The sequence below is a fragment of the Passer domesticus genome, chromosome 3, assembly GCF_036417665.1.
Source record: "Passer domesticus isolate bPasDom1 chromosome 3, bPasDom1.hap1, whole genome shotgun sequence".
Lineage (NCBI taxonomy): Eukaryota > Metazoa > Chordata > Aves > Passeriformes > Passeridae > Passer > Passer domesticus.
The window spans coordinates 30,836,436-30,852,569 of NC_087476.1; the positions used below are offsets into that span (position 1 = coordinate 30,836,436).

General features: G+C 38.4%; 1 protein-coding gene across 3 annotated transcripts in view; it reads left to right on the forward strand.

Annotated features, from left to right (window-relative positions):
* Nucleotides 1-16,134, forward strand: part of KCNQ5 (potassium voltage-gated channel subfamily Q member 5) — a 282,208-nt gene that overhangs the window by 205,317 nt on the left and 60,757 nt on the right. For all 3 annotated transcript variants that reach the window (XM_064412417.1, XM_064412415.1, XM_064412416.1), the window contains one exon: nt 7,062-7,188. In XM_064412417.1, coding sequence (XP_064268487.1) covers nt 7,062-7,188 — 127 coding nt within the window. The remainder of the gene's footprint in view (nt 1-7,061; nt 7,189-16,134) is intronic.

Sequence of the window (16,134 nt, forward strand, 5' to 3'; positions counted from 1 at the left end):
AGTGCAAAGGTCTGGGTACAGCTGTACAGAGCTTCTTTGTTTTCAATATGAAGATAAATTTAAACCCAAAATTTACTACTGATATCTCACTAAAGAGAAAGAAAATCTGAACAAGCACAGAGAAGGGTAAAAAAAATTTGTAAAGTAGAAAATTATTCTATAACATTTCTTTTAAGGAATTTAATTCTATAATAATATAATATATTATATAATATAATAGAATATAATATAATATTCTATAATATCTCCTTTAAGGAATTTTCTTAGATGTGTAGTTGCACCTGACACATAAAAAATGGTATGGCACAAGGCAGTGAGCACAAGTGGCTGGAAAACACTGTTTAAAGGTGGTGCAGCATCTGGGAAAGAGCAGGACAGACGTGGAGAAATCAGGGTTTCCCATTGCCCTTATCCCAGTTTGAAAGAGGATGATCATCAGAGTGTCTCTAGAAGAGCCACATCCACCAGAAGGAGCTTTGGGCTCTGTTTGCCCCATGTACAAATTGCAAATTGCCCTCATGGTAGTCGCAGTAACCATGATGGCCAGTGCAGCCCTGTGGCACTCGCTCCTCTGGCAGCAGCAGGTCCTCAGCAGCTGGCCGTGATGGTGATGTGGGGAGGCAGAGGAGGCTGAGGAAGGCTAGCACAGTTTCAGTGGTAGGAGTCATACATTCTATCTGATACGGTAAATACTTGTCTTTATAAGATATTATGAAAAACATAAATAAATGGCATCTATGTAATTTTGCTGCTGGGTTATACTATCTTATTCAAAACTGGTTTTATTTGAAATAAAAATTCACAGCTTTTTTTCTTTTGCAAAGGAATAAAGAAGACACATGACTGATGGGCGCCATGTCAAATATAAACACTAAAAGCTAGAAGGAAGTTGGATAGCAGAAGTCATGTATATAACATGTAGATTAAGCATAAAACTGAGATTTTAATATTATATCAATAGATTTGTAGATGTGTATTTGAGTAAGAGGCACAAAACTGATTTCTCAATAATTCTCTTTTTAATGTAGAATTTACATGGAAATTCTTAATCATAATATGGAAAATCAAGTGCTCTAAGAGTATCACATCCATTAAAAAACTGATAAATTATAAAAAGGTGCATAAATTTCACTTCATGCTTATTGTGTATTGCTCTGGGAGCTGAAGTGAAGTCTCTGGTTGTGATTTATATGCCACTAATAGGTTCTATTCTGGGTTATGTTTTGAGATTTATGGCTGTCTCTCCCTCTGTTCAACTGCAGTTGGAAAGAATTAAAACATCTTTTTCTTAAGTGTATGTATGCACACCAAGATATGCTTGTTAGCCGTTTAGACCAAAGATCTCCTCCTTTTAGTGCTGAAACAGGAATAACACAAATGTGTTCAAATTTGCCACAATTTTAAACCATGCACATATTCTTACCTGCTCGTTTTAATCTGGAAAATGGCCAGTATAACACAATTGCCTGTAGTCCTACACCAGCTTCTGCATCATCACTATTTAAAGCCCAGATCTTTGTCAAGTTTCATTGAGATAGACCAGTATTGTGCTTCCCCTCACACCCAGTGGCACATCTTTACAACCCAGCTTTAGAGCTTAGAACCTGGAATCAGTAGAGGGGGATTTTTTGGCTTTAGAGACGCATGTTGTTGATAAACTGAGGTGTTCTGTTCTTGCTTTAATTGAATGATAAAACAGTCTTTGACTATGAGTAATAAAGCATTGCTATTTGGATAGTGTCAAGTATTCATGTGTCACCATGAAGATATTTCAGCAGCTGGTGACATACTTAAACCAGTCATCCATAAATTAAAGCATGAGAACATGTTTATTCTCCCTCCTTTCAAAATGATTTGGAAACACTGGACTTCCCTGATTTGGAAACACTGGGCTTGCCTGTTTATGAGATTTTAGGGAAGAGGGGATATATCCCAAGCAGTATCAGATGACTGTTCCTCGTGCTCTGCTGTTGTGTTAGTGTAGTGAGGCTCGCTGATTTACACCAGATAAGGATCTGCATGGCAGCTACTCTGCAGAGATGTCTTCAGAAGGGAAACACTCGTGGCCCTGCTAAAGCTTTCGGAGGATTCATTTGGTCTGTTCCTGTCCATCTCTCCAACTTCTGACAATGTCAGTTGTAAACACAGTTCTCCTATGAACTCAAGGCAGACAGCTCCTCACATCAGTCTGCAGCTCTGTTGTGCTACTTCATTAGCCTTTAGAATAATTAAAATCACCATTTCCATACAAGAAATATAATTAAAATAAGAGCAGAGACATTGTCTTGTGGGTGGATTTCTTATATCCAAGGCTCACTCATTTACACATTGCAAAATAACCTGAAGCATCCTAGATGAGCAGAGGGTGCTCAACTTTGGTCTCTTTTTTATTGCAAAAATGGCTGTAATTCCCCAGTGCTACAGTCTGCAATGAAGGCACCTGATTCATCATCAGCAAATTATTTTCAATTTTAATAAGCAGTTATGCTAAAGAGTGAGAAAGCTATTGTATAAAGTTTTTTTGCTGTTAAAATGTTATTCTTAGGGAAATCCTTATCATTAAAAACTGCCTGAGAAGCATATTAATGTAAACAGCTTCAACAAATCATGTATCTTAATTGGATAGGATGAAAAAAAGTGGGGGCAGGGAGTGCTGGATTGTACAAAGTATGCTTGATTTTCTTAATCATGAACCCTGTTGATTAGAGTCCTCCAGGACCTTTTATTAACAGAAACCTTGCTCTGCATGATCTCTTATTTTCTTTTCCTGCCATTTGTGTGACCCTCGTTGTTCCAGTGGAGTAACAACCCAGGCACACACAGATGTAAAAATCTTCAGGAGTACACTGATAGCCAAAAGCAACTGAACCTTGTCAGCCCACGTGTGTCAGCCTTGCTTCTCTTGCATGTGCATGGTTCCCCAGGACAACTGCAGCTGCATGTGCAGAAACATTGCAGAAGGAAAAGCTCAACAGTTTGGATGACCTGTGCTTTGAGAAGGAAGAGAAACTTTCCAGTGTTTGAACCACCAATGTGTCTGCCATTGTGGTTACTGGAAGGTGGTAACTGTGAGCTTGGACAGCCAAAAAAGTGACAGATTGTGGTAACTCTGGTGTAAGGCCAAATGCAGCTGTGATTGGAAAAGGATAACAAGAAAGGGAAAAGGCAAGAAATGGCAAAGGCCAATGCATCCCTGCTCTACCTAGGAAGGGAAGGGTTAGATTTCCAGTAAATCTTAACTTGCTCATCAGTTCAAATGCAGCCTTTCCTAATTTTGAAGAGGGCCAGATTTATAAGCAGTGCAAGATTTTCCTGTTCTGATGTAAATGTCGTTTCTCATTCTCATAAGTAATTCAAAATTAATGATGTTCCATTATATTATATGTAGGACAGAGATACTTGGAATGCATAATTTCTTCAGTCTACAAGTCTACAAAGCACAAAGTCTAATGATTTATTCCATCACATGCCTTTCCAATTATGTTCTGATCTTCTGTTTCAATTGCTAAGGAACTGAACCCAAGTTATTTTAAAGCCTAGATTTATGCTTAAGTTTGCAATAAGCCTTCCAAATGAAATACAAAAAAATTAAAAACCTGATGTTGTTTGGGATGCATCCTTCCAATTTTTGTCCATGGAAGACCAAAAACCTTGTAACTTTACAGATGCCATAAGAAAAAATAATGTCATTCCCCAGCCTGTATTAACCCTGACAGAGACTTGCCTTAACATTTTGACTGAGTGTTATGACTACTAAAACATTACTTTTTTACAGAGTGGTGCAGAATTCTTTGTCTCTCTCTGGTTTTGACCTGAACCAATCCAAAATAAAACAAAGATATTGTGTGTACTACTATGAAGAGTTCTGTTTCAATGCATTATTTTTATTTTTTTTTTCGCAAAATCCTTTCCCTTTAGACTTCATTATATTTTGTATTTATTTCCTTCAAAATCATCTTTTCTTTGAGGAAGTAGGGGTCATTAGGATATAAAGATCACTTTGAAACATCACTATTTCAGTGAGTGCAAAAATAAGTGTGGAACCCTATCTACATTTTGTTCAATGTCTTTCCTTTTTTAAAGCTTATAGCGTACTTTAAAATCTACACAAACTTGTTATGGGTGGAAGAAAATTGTATATAGCACTTTTTAAAGCAGCAGTTCTTTTAGCATCCCAGTGCACAGAGTTTTATTTACTGTATTTGAGATCAATATAACTAGAGTTGTTATATTGCTTAAGTAGCAGAAAAAATTGTTTAAGTAGTAGAAACCTTCATTAATTTTGAGACTATATAACCATGCAAAAATTTCTAATGGTTCTAGAAATTGAATAAACAGAGGAATAAAGGAAGGAATAAAAGAGATATTTCACATTGTTTTCTCAAGAAAAATCTTATACTCTTACTCCACCCACAAAAAAAAATTTGAGAAAATATATTTTTGCTCTTTTTCTCTCCCAAAATAGAGGTATCTCCAAGAAGTTTCTCTTTTTAGTATAGGTGTTTCTGTGAGAGAAAAATCTGATTTCTGTCTCTAACACACAAAGGCACCATGTAGTACGCAGACCCTCAGAAACGTGCTTTCAGCACACAATAAATTTTCTCATCTTTGTCTCACTGACAAGCATAGCACCTAGTAATGGCTAACAATAGTACAGGTGATAAGTGCAAAACTGCATAGCACTGGTAGGAACCAGAAGAGGAAACTTTCCAAAAAAATAGCCTCTTTCCAACTCCTACCAGCAGTTTTGCGGTACTATTTGAACTGTCCTGAAGCTGTGGACTGTCCTTCCAGGATCATTGAGTACTTTTTGTCCTTGCCAGTTCCCCATCAGAGGCCCTGCCAGGGTTGGAGTACGGGAGAGGACACACTCCCGTGTGTGTGGATCAGCCCCTGGAAGATGCCTGGGACAATTTCACTGCACTTACAAAGCACATCGCCCATCTGCACACACCAAATGTTTCCCAGGGAAACAACAAACCTTACTCAAATGAAGTGTGATTAAATTTTAACAAGAAAAGGGTTTTATTGGAAGCTAAGAATTTTTCATGCTTCTCAGATCTCCCTTCCTTCAGTTACCTTTTGCCCTATCCCAAAGAAACTTCCTTAGGAGAATCAGATGCAGGAATGACCTGGATGCCTGCCATCAACCCTCATAAATTCAGAGGCATCATCTAACAATGTGTAAACCAGATTTGACAATTCATGATTTAACTACCACTATAAAAGTGCTAGTTAAATAACTAAAATACGTATTCTTCCTTTTTTTCCAGTTGGCTTCCTGTCCATTTTATTCTTGGCCTACACAGAATTTCCTACAAGGAAATGTACCACAGGATAGCCAACTATTAGGAATTATTGTTACTATATGGAGAATTTTTTCAGTTTTAGTACATAATCCTTTCTGAAGTTGTGCAATAACACTGCCCATGGAATTAAGCTGAAGTTTCTTGTAGTGGAATAAAAAGAAAAGTTTAAATAATCACACACATTTTTTCCATGTGTTATTTTCTAATAAAAAATGTGGCATTTTCTTCAGCCACGTTTTAGCAGAGGGATCTTATTCTACTTTTGGGACTTAAGCATTCAATATGGGATTTACTAAACCAAAAATGAAGACACTGAAGAAGGTACTGAAAGTGCTTTCAGTGTAATGTAGGTACACAAGCTGACATGGTTTAGGAAGGAATACTATGTTTTCAAATTGTTTTATGACAGAAAAAGCAATTAAGTCCACAATGTTTCAGTGGACTGCCACTAATCATAATCTAGTAAAGAACCATTACATGGCACAACATTAATAATGCCATTTGTTCAGGTAAATTAATGCCTGAGTTGACACATTGGCTTGTAGAGTTGTAGGATCTCACAGTCTAAAAGTATTCAAAGTGTTTATTGGGGAGATGTCAATATTGGATCAACCCTAGCCTTGCAGATATTCCTTTATTTAATTCATTTGCTGTGCTTTCTTACTGGTACCACACTAGTCCTCATTTTGCAAGAATAACAAATTAATTGGCTGACAAGGAACAACTTACTTCTGGACACAGAAATACATTGGGCTGCCAAATAAAACACGACTTCCATCCTTTTGCTCTTGATGGGCTGTTTAAGAAACTCCATCAAGTACTTGTCTCCTTTTGTGAACAGACAGATTTTTATTTTGTCATTTCAAAACACATGACTTTGTGATGGTATTCCAGCAGAGTATCTAAGTTTGTCATTCCATACAGTGTGTATGTACTATCCCTGCATATTATTGAGCTGCAGATCTCCCTAGGGTATGGAGCTGAATTGTGCTCCAAGCTCTATTACTGCACTGTTACCTCACTGTTGGGATGAAATTTTTTTTAGAATAAAAATTGCATAAATACATGTTGATGCTTTTAAAACAGACAATCTTAAAGAAGATTCTAATGAGAAAGAAAAGCAGGCCAAACAAGCAAGGCAAAATTTCTAAGTGCTTTCATTCACAGGTTGTCCAGGGAAAGTTATGCCTAGGATGGGCATTAATTTATTGCCTTACAAACAATTACATACCCATTGTATGTAATTACATCTGCAGGTACCTTAACCTACTGCTAGGAACAGACTGATTTTGCAACTCATAATCTCAGTTACTTCACCTGTATATTGCAGCAATGAGAATATGTCTCCCAAAACTTTTAGCCTTTAAACTAAGAACTAATTTTATGGAAGTGGATATGGAACATTTTTACTAGCTGTGTAGATTACCTGTGCTCTGATGCTCTACATCCAAAGTCTTTGAGTATTTTGCTATGATATTTTTGGTGTATTATTCAGTGCTTAGGTGTTTCATATTTAGTAGCCAATCTTAGGTGATACTTAGTGTTACTCAGGTTAGGCTTAGACCTTTCACTGTGAAGCTCTGGGGACTGTGTGCTGCTTGTAGATGTGTAACCATCCTGGGGAACAGGTCCCAAGTTTGGCTTGGGGTATTCAGATGCTCAAGATTGTCAGACACAACAGAAGTGATAAGTTTGCTGTTGCTTAAGTGTTGGCTATATATAACAGCCATTTTACCTATTTGCTTTTTCTAGGAGTTTGTCATGATTGTTGTCTTTGGTTTGGAATTTATTATTCGTATCTGGTCTGCTGGGTGCTGCTGTCGTTACCGAGGATGGCAAGGAAGACTGCGCTTCGCAAGGAAACCATTCTGTGTGATAGGTGAGTGTCCCAGCTCTAGCTTATTTTGAGATAAACATCTTCCCTCTCCTGTTTTGTTTCTGAATGAAAACTATTGGAATCAGACTCTATTTACAGCAACCAGCTGTAAGTCCAGAATAGCTGTGTGTCAACTCTCATCTGCCCAGAGTTTCTTTAGATACAAATCGTGACATCCCTAAAAACCAGCCAGTCCATATTTCTTATGTTCTCCAGAAGACATTTTCCTATGAATCTCATAGAGCTGGCCTATTTGTTGGACAAATGAGGGGCTGAGAGCTGATCTCATCGAAAATCAGAGGAGATGTATGCTTTGAATAGACACACTACATCTTGTACATACATGCATAGATACCACACACACACGTGTGCATATCATGTTCGTCTTATTTAACCTCTGTGATCAGACACTGCAAGTTTGAAAACCTCCCTAGAGACATCTTCTGACAACATTGCTGCTTCCTGTGCGGGTGTTCTCTGCATGAGAGACCACATATCAGCTCTGCAGTGACACTATCATAGGCTACATTATCTTCTTCATTATTTCTTCTACATCTATTTCAAGATGCTATTCCTTCCCTTCTTTGCTCTAGAATTTGTCTGTGACAATGGTGAATAGACTCACTACCAGTCAAAACCCTATTCTGAAAAGGGATCTGCAGGAAAACAGTTGCCCAATAAAGGCAGAAATCAAAGATCAAACTTATCTGATAATTTCTTATTTTTCTAACGGTTTAGAGAAAATGCTTTTTACAGATCATCTGTGAAACTTCAGGATATCAATATCTCAACTTCCTTTCTCTCTCCAGCCTTTAATTTCATCTGCCTATATTTCAGTACAACTTATGGATCAACTGGGGTAGGAAATATGTTCTTCCCTACATCTCTACAGCAGCTAGTACATGGAGTCAGTCATATGCTTAGAGCCATGAAACACATGGGTTTCAGTGCAAGAAGTAGATGAATGCCATCCTGGTCTAAACAGGAGTTACACAGTGTTCCTTGGCATGGCAGACCAGTACACTGGTTAGGCCTAACGTGTTGAGCAAGTTTTTTTCCTTCCACCTCACTCCTTGGTAAATCCACACTTCGTCCCACTAAGCCACTCCTGCAATGGAGAAATTTGCATGAGCAGCTAGGGAAGGCACCCAGGTTGTCCCCCCTCAGAAAGAAACACCCCATCTATGCTCTTTTATGAAACTGTGGGAGAGGGGCAAGTATCAGGATTGGTATTTGGTTTTTTGGGCAGCAGGGGAGGTGGTAGATACCTTGCCAGGTCACACACTTGCCCCAAGATTTCCATGCCTAGCAGAAAGTGGAAATCACAAAACATGGCTACCTTCCTTAACCAGACTTACCATTATTCTAAGATTTTATGGTGCACTAGAAATTTTGCAGGATTCAGGTTTTGTCAGGGCACAATCATAAGAAAGCACCACTGTTAATTCAGTAAAATTAACTTACTATGGCAATTTAGAACTTACTAAAAACACCTTTGAAGATTTTGAAGTTACAAGAACCATTTGACTTCCCAGAGTGTTTCTTTTGCTACTCTTCCAAATGCCATTGTATAGAAACACCAGCAGTTTGTTTGATTCTGCTTTTGTGTCTCCTCCCTTTCCTGACTCCACTCAACTGGCAAGCTTTATACCAGTGATTAATTTCACTCTGAGATGTTAATTCTCAGCAAAACTGAATGCAGAAGTTCTTCTTTGTACAAAGTTCTGCATATTTAAAAGATGTAGATGTGGTGCTTAGAGACATAGTTCAGGGTTGGACTTGCCAGTGCTGAGTTTACAGTTTGACTCAATGATCTTAAAGGTCCTTCCCAACCTAAATAATTCTGTGATTCAGAGGGGGACTGTACAGATTTCCATGTCTTCCCTAAAACTACTCATATCTACCCTCTTAATGTTGGTGAAATAGTTCAAGCAGGTCTTCTGGCACAGATCACCCTGGGGGTGTGGGTTTGCCTCACTTGATTATGGTATTTCCTCCTTTCCATGAAATTCGCCTGCTCTTCTTGTTTCATCTATTTTTATGTAAGCAGTCCCTGGCCTTAAAAGCATCATTCTGTCCCACTTGGAACTCTATCACTTGCTAGCAGAATTAATTAGCAGACAACAGTCTATTGCTTGTGGATGTCTTCCTATGCTGGTGCACTGGATGGAAAGGCAACTTTGTTCTGCAACTTCGGGAAACTAAACCAATAGCTTGAATTTCTTGCCATTGACTGTTCTGCATGTCTCTTCTTCTGTTCATTGACTTGAGTCCTTTTCTGGGCTTTAGCATCCCAGAAGGGAGTTTCTGATGTTCTGATATTCGGCATCTTTCCAAATTTGATCTTTTGAGGAAAACCAAGTCACCTTGCATCTCTTGCAACATAAAGTAGTATTTGCCTGATGCCTTGGCTTTGCAGTCATGGCAAAGTGTGAGGCAGCAGCAAAGGTCAGGAGGCTGTGTTAGCCAGAGCACAATCAATAGATTATTATCTCCCATTGCTCATCGCTCGTTAGACCATATCCAAGATACTGCACCCCATTTTCCCCCTCCAACACCATACCTCAAAGGCCTTAAAAAACTGGAGTGAGTTCAGTGAAGCCATGAGGATGATCAGTGCTGGAGCAGGTTGCCCCGTGAGGAGAGGCTGAAGGACCTGTACATGTTCATCCTGGAGAAAAGATGGCTTCAGGGGGAACTCAATGAAATTGGTGCTCAGGTCTCCCTAAGAGAGATTCCATGGCCAGTTTGGGCCCATTACTTTTAATTATTTACTTAGTCTTCCATTCAATTATTCTTTCCGTTTATTGTTACAGTGGAACAATAATATTTTAGAAGATTTAGTCTGTTTACTATTAATTAAACTTGCTGTAGATCTCTGGCAGATCTTTTCCCTGATTATTTTTTTTGTGATTAAAAACAAATCACATAGGGCAGTGGCCTAAGAGCTAGAAATAACAAATTTGAGGATTGCTCCAAAGGTAAGATTTAGACAGCCTTTTTTTTTTTCCATTAATAACCTAATAACCAGAGAAGTTTTATTCAGGGCCAAAGCTCTGTGTTTATGTTAGTGTGCCTACAATGTCACTACTCTGACAAATTAGTTCATCAAGCATCATTGTGTGCTACCAGGTTAGTAATTACATCTATCAAATTATTTGACAGTTTTGTACCCTTATTTATTTCTGTAAAAATGGAAATAAAAGTGTAGTATTAAAACTTGCTTTGTATTTTCTCCCTTGTTACCTGACATCCCTCATTTTCTCTGATTTGTGTACATTATATAAAGGGCATGGCAACGCATCCTTATAGGCATGTAAGGTACTTAAATATGTATATATCCCTGCAAATCTTAAATGTCACAGGTATATCAATCTGAAGCTTGGCTGCTAGCACTGCAGAACAGCTCAGAAGGGCAGCAATCCAAGCAATGCACATTCTAACTGCTCTCTGGAGCCTATGGAGATCAAAGATGCTGGCAAACCAGGAAGAGCTTGATGCCTTCCCTTAGCTCACTGAAGATCCTGAAAATAAAATAGAACAAGTCTACATGGGAAGATATATGGCATCCACTCCCTGTAAAGCTATTTGGGGACACTGAAATAAATGAAGAGTCCATTGTCCTTCCTCTGGCCATGGGCTTCCAGATGATGGTATGTTACCTGGCAAAATTAAATTTCTGGCCACTCTCCTGTGTGTATCAGGGGATTTACCATAATCCTCTGATACACATATCACAGATTGAGTGAGATCTCAGTCCGTGAGGGCAGCTTCCATTTGGGGCACTGTAAAAATATTTAGGAATAATAAACAACAAACTCTTGGTCAGAAGAGTAAGAATCTTCTGGCCTCACCTGCATGTCTGAAGTCTACTGAGCTTTCAGAGGAACTTCTCTCCTCCACTGATTCTCTAAGAGACTTTGGAACTCATATGTGAGAAAGCCCAACAAGAGCAAGTGAATTTTTAACATAGAATCATAGAATATCCTGAGTTGGCCTGCGGGGATCATCAAAGTCTGACTCTTGGCCCTGCACAGCACCACCCCAAGTCACACCCTGTGCCTGAGAGCACTGTGCAAACACTTCTTGCACTCTGTCAGGCTCAGAGCTGTGATCACTTCCCTGAGGAGCCTGTTCCAGTGCCCAAACACCCTCTTGGTGAAGAATTTTTCCTGATATTCAACCTAAACCTTCCCTAACATATCTTCAGGTCCTGTCTCTGGTCACCACAGAGCAGAGATCAGTGCCTGCCCCTCCTCTTCCCCTCACGAGGAAGCTGTAACTGCAGTGAGGCCTCCCCTCAGTCTCCTCCAGGCTGAACAGACCCAATGCCCTCAGCCTCTCCTCACAGCTTTCCCTCAGGGCCCTTCACCATCTTTGTTGCCCTCCTTGGACATTCTCCAATAGTTTAATGTCTTTCTTACATTGTGGCACCCAGAACTGCCCCCAGCACTGGAGGTGAGGCTGCCCCAGTGCAGAGCAGAGCAGGACAATCCCCTCCCTTGCCCAGCTGGTGATGCTGTGCCTGATGCCCCCAGGACAGGGTTGGCCCTCCTGGCTGCCAGGGCACATTGCTAACTCTAATGTCTAAACTTTATTCAATTTAAATTTGGGGGTGGAAACTCCTATTACAGAATTTTTCACTTTAAATTTGAGCGTACTTCTAGTAATATTACATTTCTCCAGGGCAGCTACACTTCCTGGTGGTCCAGCCGAGTGAAAGATTTCATGTATTTCAGTTAGTCCATAAGCAGTTTCACCACAGCTGCTTCTATTTTACCTCTAGTCAAGCTACAGTATGATGGAAATGTCAAAAGTTCAAATTTTGTTGAGGCTGCAGAATGAGCAAATTCCCAACAGGAAGCTTAAGTCCATTATCTGTAATCAGGCCCTTGAACTTCATGGCTGGCAAACCTTGTTTCAGAGCATTAAGTGATAGCAGTGACTGTTGCTTATTACTGGATGTATTTTTCATTAATTAGAGTGGTAATGAACCATCATGGGGCACTTTTGTCAAATCTTTATAAACAAATCCATATCTAGTGTGTTACAAGATCTTCTGGACATTTAATTTTAATTATTTCATTATATTTGTGTAATAACACATTATGTGTCTGTCACCTTGGTATTTAGACACATCATATAGTTTAAATACAGACAGATGGTAACTCTGCTGCTCATGATAAACAATATAAACAGCCCCTTTCCAGTGTAATTTGAACTCTAAATAACCCAGAGATTGTCTGTAATTAAGTATATCCTTGACCAAGAAGACATATCTCACATCACATCTCATTATAAATCCCAGAAAAAAAAGGTTACACAAATTTCATGTCTGGGGACATTCTGCCAGCCAAACTTGAACTCATCTCACACACACCCTGCCCACACGACTCCAGAAAATACTCTGATAATAGTAGTAGTAGTAGTAGTAGTAGTAGTAGTAGTAGTAGTTAGATTTCAAATCAAAATTTCCTCAGATAATTTCAGCAGCCATAATTCTGTGTCATGAACAGAGATGCTCTTTAGTCCAAATTGGTCCCAAATTATGTAGGTTTTTAAAACAAATATTTAGTGGCATATCTTCACGTTAGGCAGTTCTGGCAATGCAGGTTTTAAAAATATGTAGAAAAAATAATGTCTGTTTAATATCATCTATGGACCTTATCCTTTCACACTTACTTTTGCTGACTACAACCCTTGCTGCTGAGTAAGGTAACATTTGCTGGGATTAAAGACATCAGGCTCTGATCTCCTCTTTCCAGAAGTTGTATGTCTGCTATTCAAAATAAACCTAGTTTCCTTTGCAGTTCACACTGAAGTTTTTTTCTATGAAAAAGCTAGAGAATTCAGCATTCTGTGTTTGTTCATGCTGTGTTTTTTTCATCTTACACTAATGTCACTATAGTGTTTGTGACATAGAGTAGATGAGCCCCTACCATGAACTGGGCAACCTGGGACATGAAGACTAAGGAAACAAGGTTGTGATAGAAAGTCTCTTAGAAGACAAGGATATTTTATTAAAAATAATTTATTTCTAATAATATAATCCTCCATTAGAAGGCTATAAAATATATTTTCTTAAGCATGAAGTCATTATCCATTTTCAACAAGGCTAATATAACTCAGTACCTGCACTGAAATGTTTAGCAATTGCTAATTCAGTTCCATTTTGCTAGGAAAGTGTCCTAAAGTGAAATATCACATTCACATTGTTTAGAAATAATGAGGCTCCAGTCCATTCTCACCCAGATTGTGTATATGATTTAAGCAGTCTTTGAAATTATTATTTATCTCTCATATTTGAATCTCAGAAAAGACATTGTAATATAATCATAAGGATAATGATAATGGTAATGGTAAGGATAAGGATGATGATGGTGATGATGATGATGATGATGATGATGATGATGATAATAATAATAATAAATTAAATGCTATCTATCATAAAATATTATGTAATTATAAAAGTGTATCATAGCAATTCCAGTGCTGTTTATGAACTGTGACTTGGAAATGTCTGATAAGGAGGGAAGCAACTGGCAGACCAAGCAGCAGTCAACCTTTTCTGGTTAAAGTATAAAGTTATACATAGGTATGTTAACACACCTATGTAAAACCTATATAAACATAAAAAGGTATGTTGAGTTTTGCTCACATTTTTTAGGGACTGACTTTAAACTTGTTGCTAATAGAGATACCCAGAATATGAAGTTGCTTAGACAAATACCTTTATTTTCATAATCTGCCTTGATTTGATTTAACATTCATATCCTACCTTACTATGCTGAATTCCCATCATATCCATGGATAAGATAGTTTCTCAGATACCATAAGTATGTGTAAGTTTGCCAATTCAAAATTAAGTAGTTATTGTCATAAACACTGGTGTGGAAGTTAGAGGTAGACAGGATTGTGCCAAATCCACTTATATGCCTACTTGAGTGTACGGAGTCTCAAAAGTAGCAAAATGGCTTATTTTTCAAATTTTATCACTCTTAGCATCTAAAAAAATTATAATTCTTTATGACATGAATAACACATCAGAAAATAACTGATATGCAATAAAATTCTCAGCTTTCTTGGCTTCTTTCCAGATGTCGTGCTGCAGATCAGCTGCTTTGTGTGTGACATTCTTTGTACCTCCCATTTCAGATCACCATCAACCCTTGCTTGTAGCTTTTCTCTAAGAAAAATTGCTTCTTTGGACAAGTTCTGCTTTTGCAGCAGTGAATTATGCTTTCCAGGCAGAAATCCTGATACTTTCAGAATATTTTTATATTAGTCCAAAACGATCCTATTAGACTAAGTGTTCACTATTTTGGCTTTTGCAGCTGCCCATTACTTAAATTCATTACATGGATGCCCTTGGCACTCATGTATCCTCTCACAGGACTGTGATACCCCTGGCTTGCAGCACTGCTTTACTTCAAAAGACACATTCAGTGTGTCTCCTATATTACTAATATGCCCATAATTACTCAGAGGTGCTTTGTCAGCATGTTACCATGAATTTGAATGTTCATACTCTGGTGTAAGACATTAGATAACTGTCAGTCTGACTGTTTGAGCCATGATTAACTCTCTCACAAGTGTCAGTCAATCAAATCTGCTTTCTCTCATGGTGTCCCAGCCTCACCCCTGTCAGCACAAATGAAAACACTAGAAGAGGTCTAAGTGGAGCAATTGCATTGGCATTTACTGCAGGAATCTTTCCAGAGTTATTTGAAAGCAACTATGGGAAACATACTGAGAAATTATAAATGTAAAAGGGAAAGGAAAAGGAAAAGGAAAAGGAAAAGGAAAAGGAAAAGGAAAAGGAAAAGGAAAATTAAAAAAAGGAAAAGAAAAGCATATTTCAGTTGGGAGACAGCTACAGTGATCATCTAGTCCAATTATCTGACCATTGCAAGGCTGAGCAAAAGTCTTAAGCATGTTATTAAGGACATTGTCCAAAAGCCTCTTAAATACTGACATTCAAGAGGCATTGACCACTTGTGTAGGAAGCCTCTTGCCATGTTTGACAACCCACTCTGTAAATAACTACCTTCTAATGTTCAGTCTCTAGACACCTCTAGGTATTGTAGTGTGGGAAACTACCTCGTTCATGATTACCTGTATTAAGTCCACTTTTACCAATTCTTTTGCACAGATAGCAGTTCTTTTTTCACTCACCCTGCAGCATATGAGCAGGCAACATGCTGCTATTTCATGTTTCCATTTCTTTTCTTCTTTTAGTTCACAATTATCTCTCTAATAACTGCTGAATGTTGTGATTTTATTGCTCTCTTTGCTGAAGACTAGTTTGTTTCTCTTCAGGTCACCCCTGTGTGAGTGAGGTTCTCCAGGAAAAGGGTTGTTGGTGCAGTTGGCTAAGAACAGTAGCTTCATTTTGCTTGTATTGTTGTTTAGAAACACAGACATTTTCAGTTGCTTTAGAGGTAGTGTTTGTTTCTTCACATGCCGTCCTCTGGCATGTACTCAACTTTAATTTGTTAGCTGTCAATGCTGACAGTGTAAAACATAAGCTTTGCCCACTGTTATACTCACTTTAATCAAATTGATTGCCAGATGTCTTCATCCAGCCTTGCCACTAGCTTATTAGAGATCACAAAGCTTGAAGAAATGCAGCTTCCACAGATGTTTCCACTCTTTGACATCCCTTCAGAGAACTGCATGCTGCCACCAGCCCTGCTGAAGTGACTGATGGGCACAGTAGTCCAGTGGGAGTTTCAGGAAATCTCTGTTTTTATGATCATGCCTCATATGGTTACATTCCAACTGCTACATTAGGAAAAAACTTGTGTATAAGAGAGAAAATAAAGCTTTGGATTCCTCCTTTTTACACCTGCTATAATAAATAAAGCAGTTAGGAAGGATTTGACAATGTACCAGTATTGTTACACTGTGTAACAGAGTTGCAGAATTTGTATATCAAGTTTAATAGGG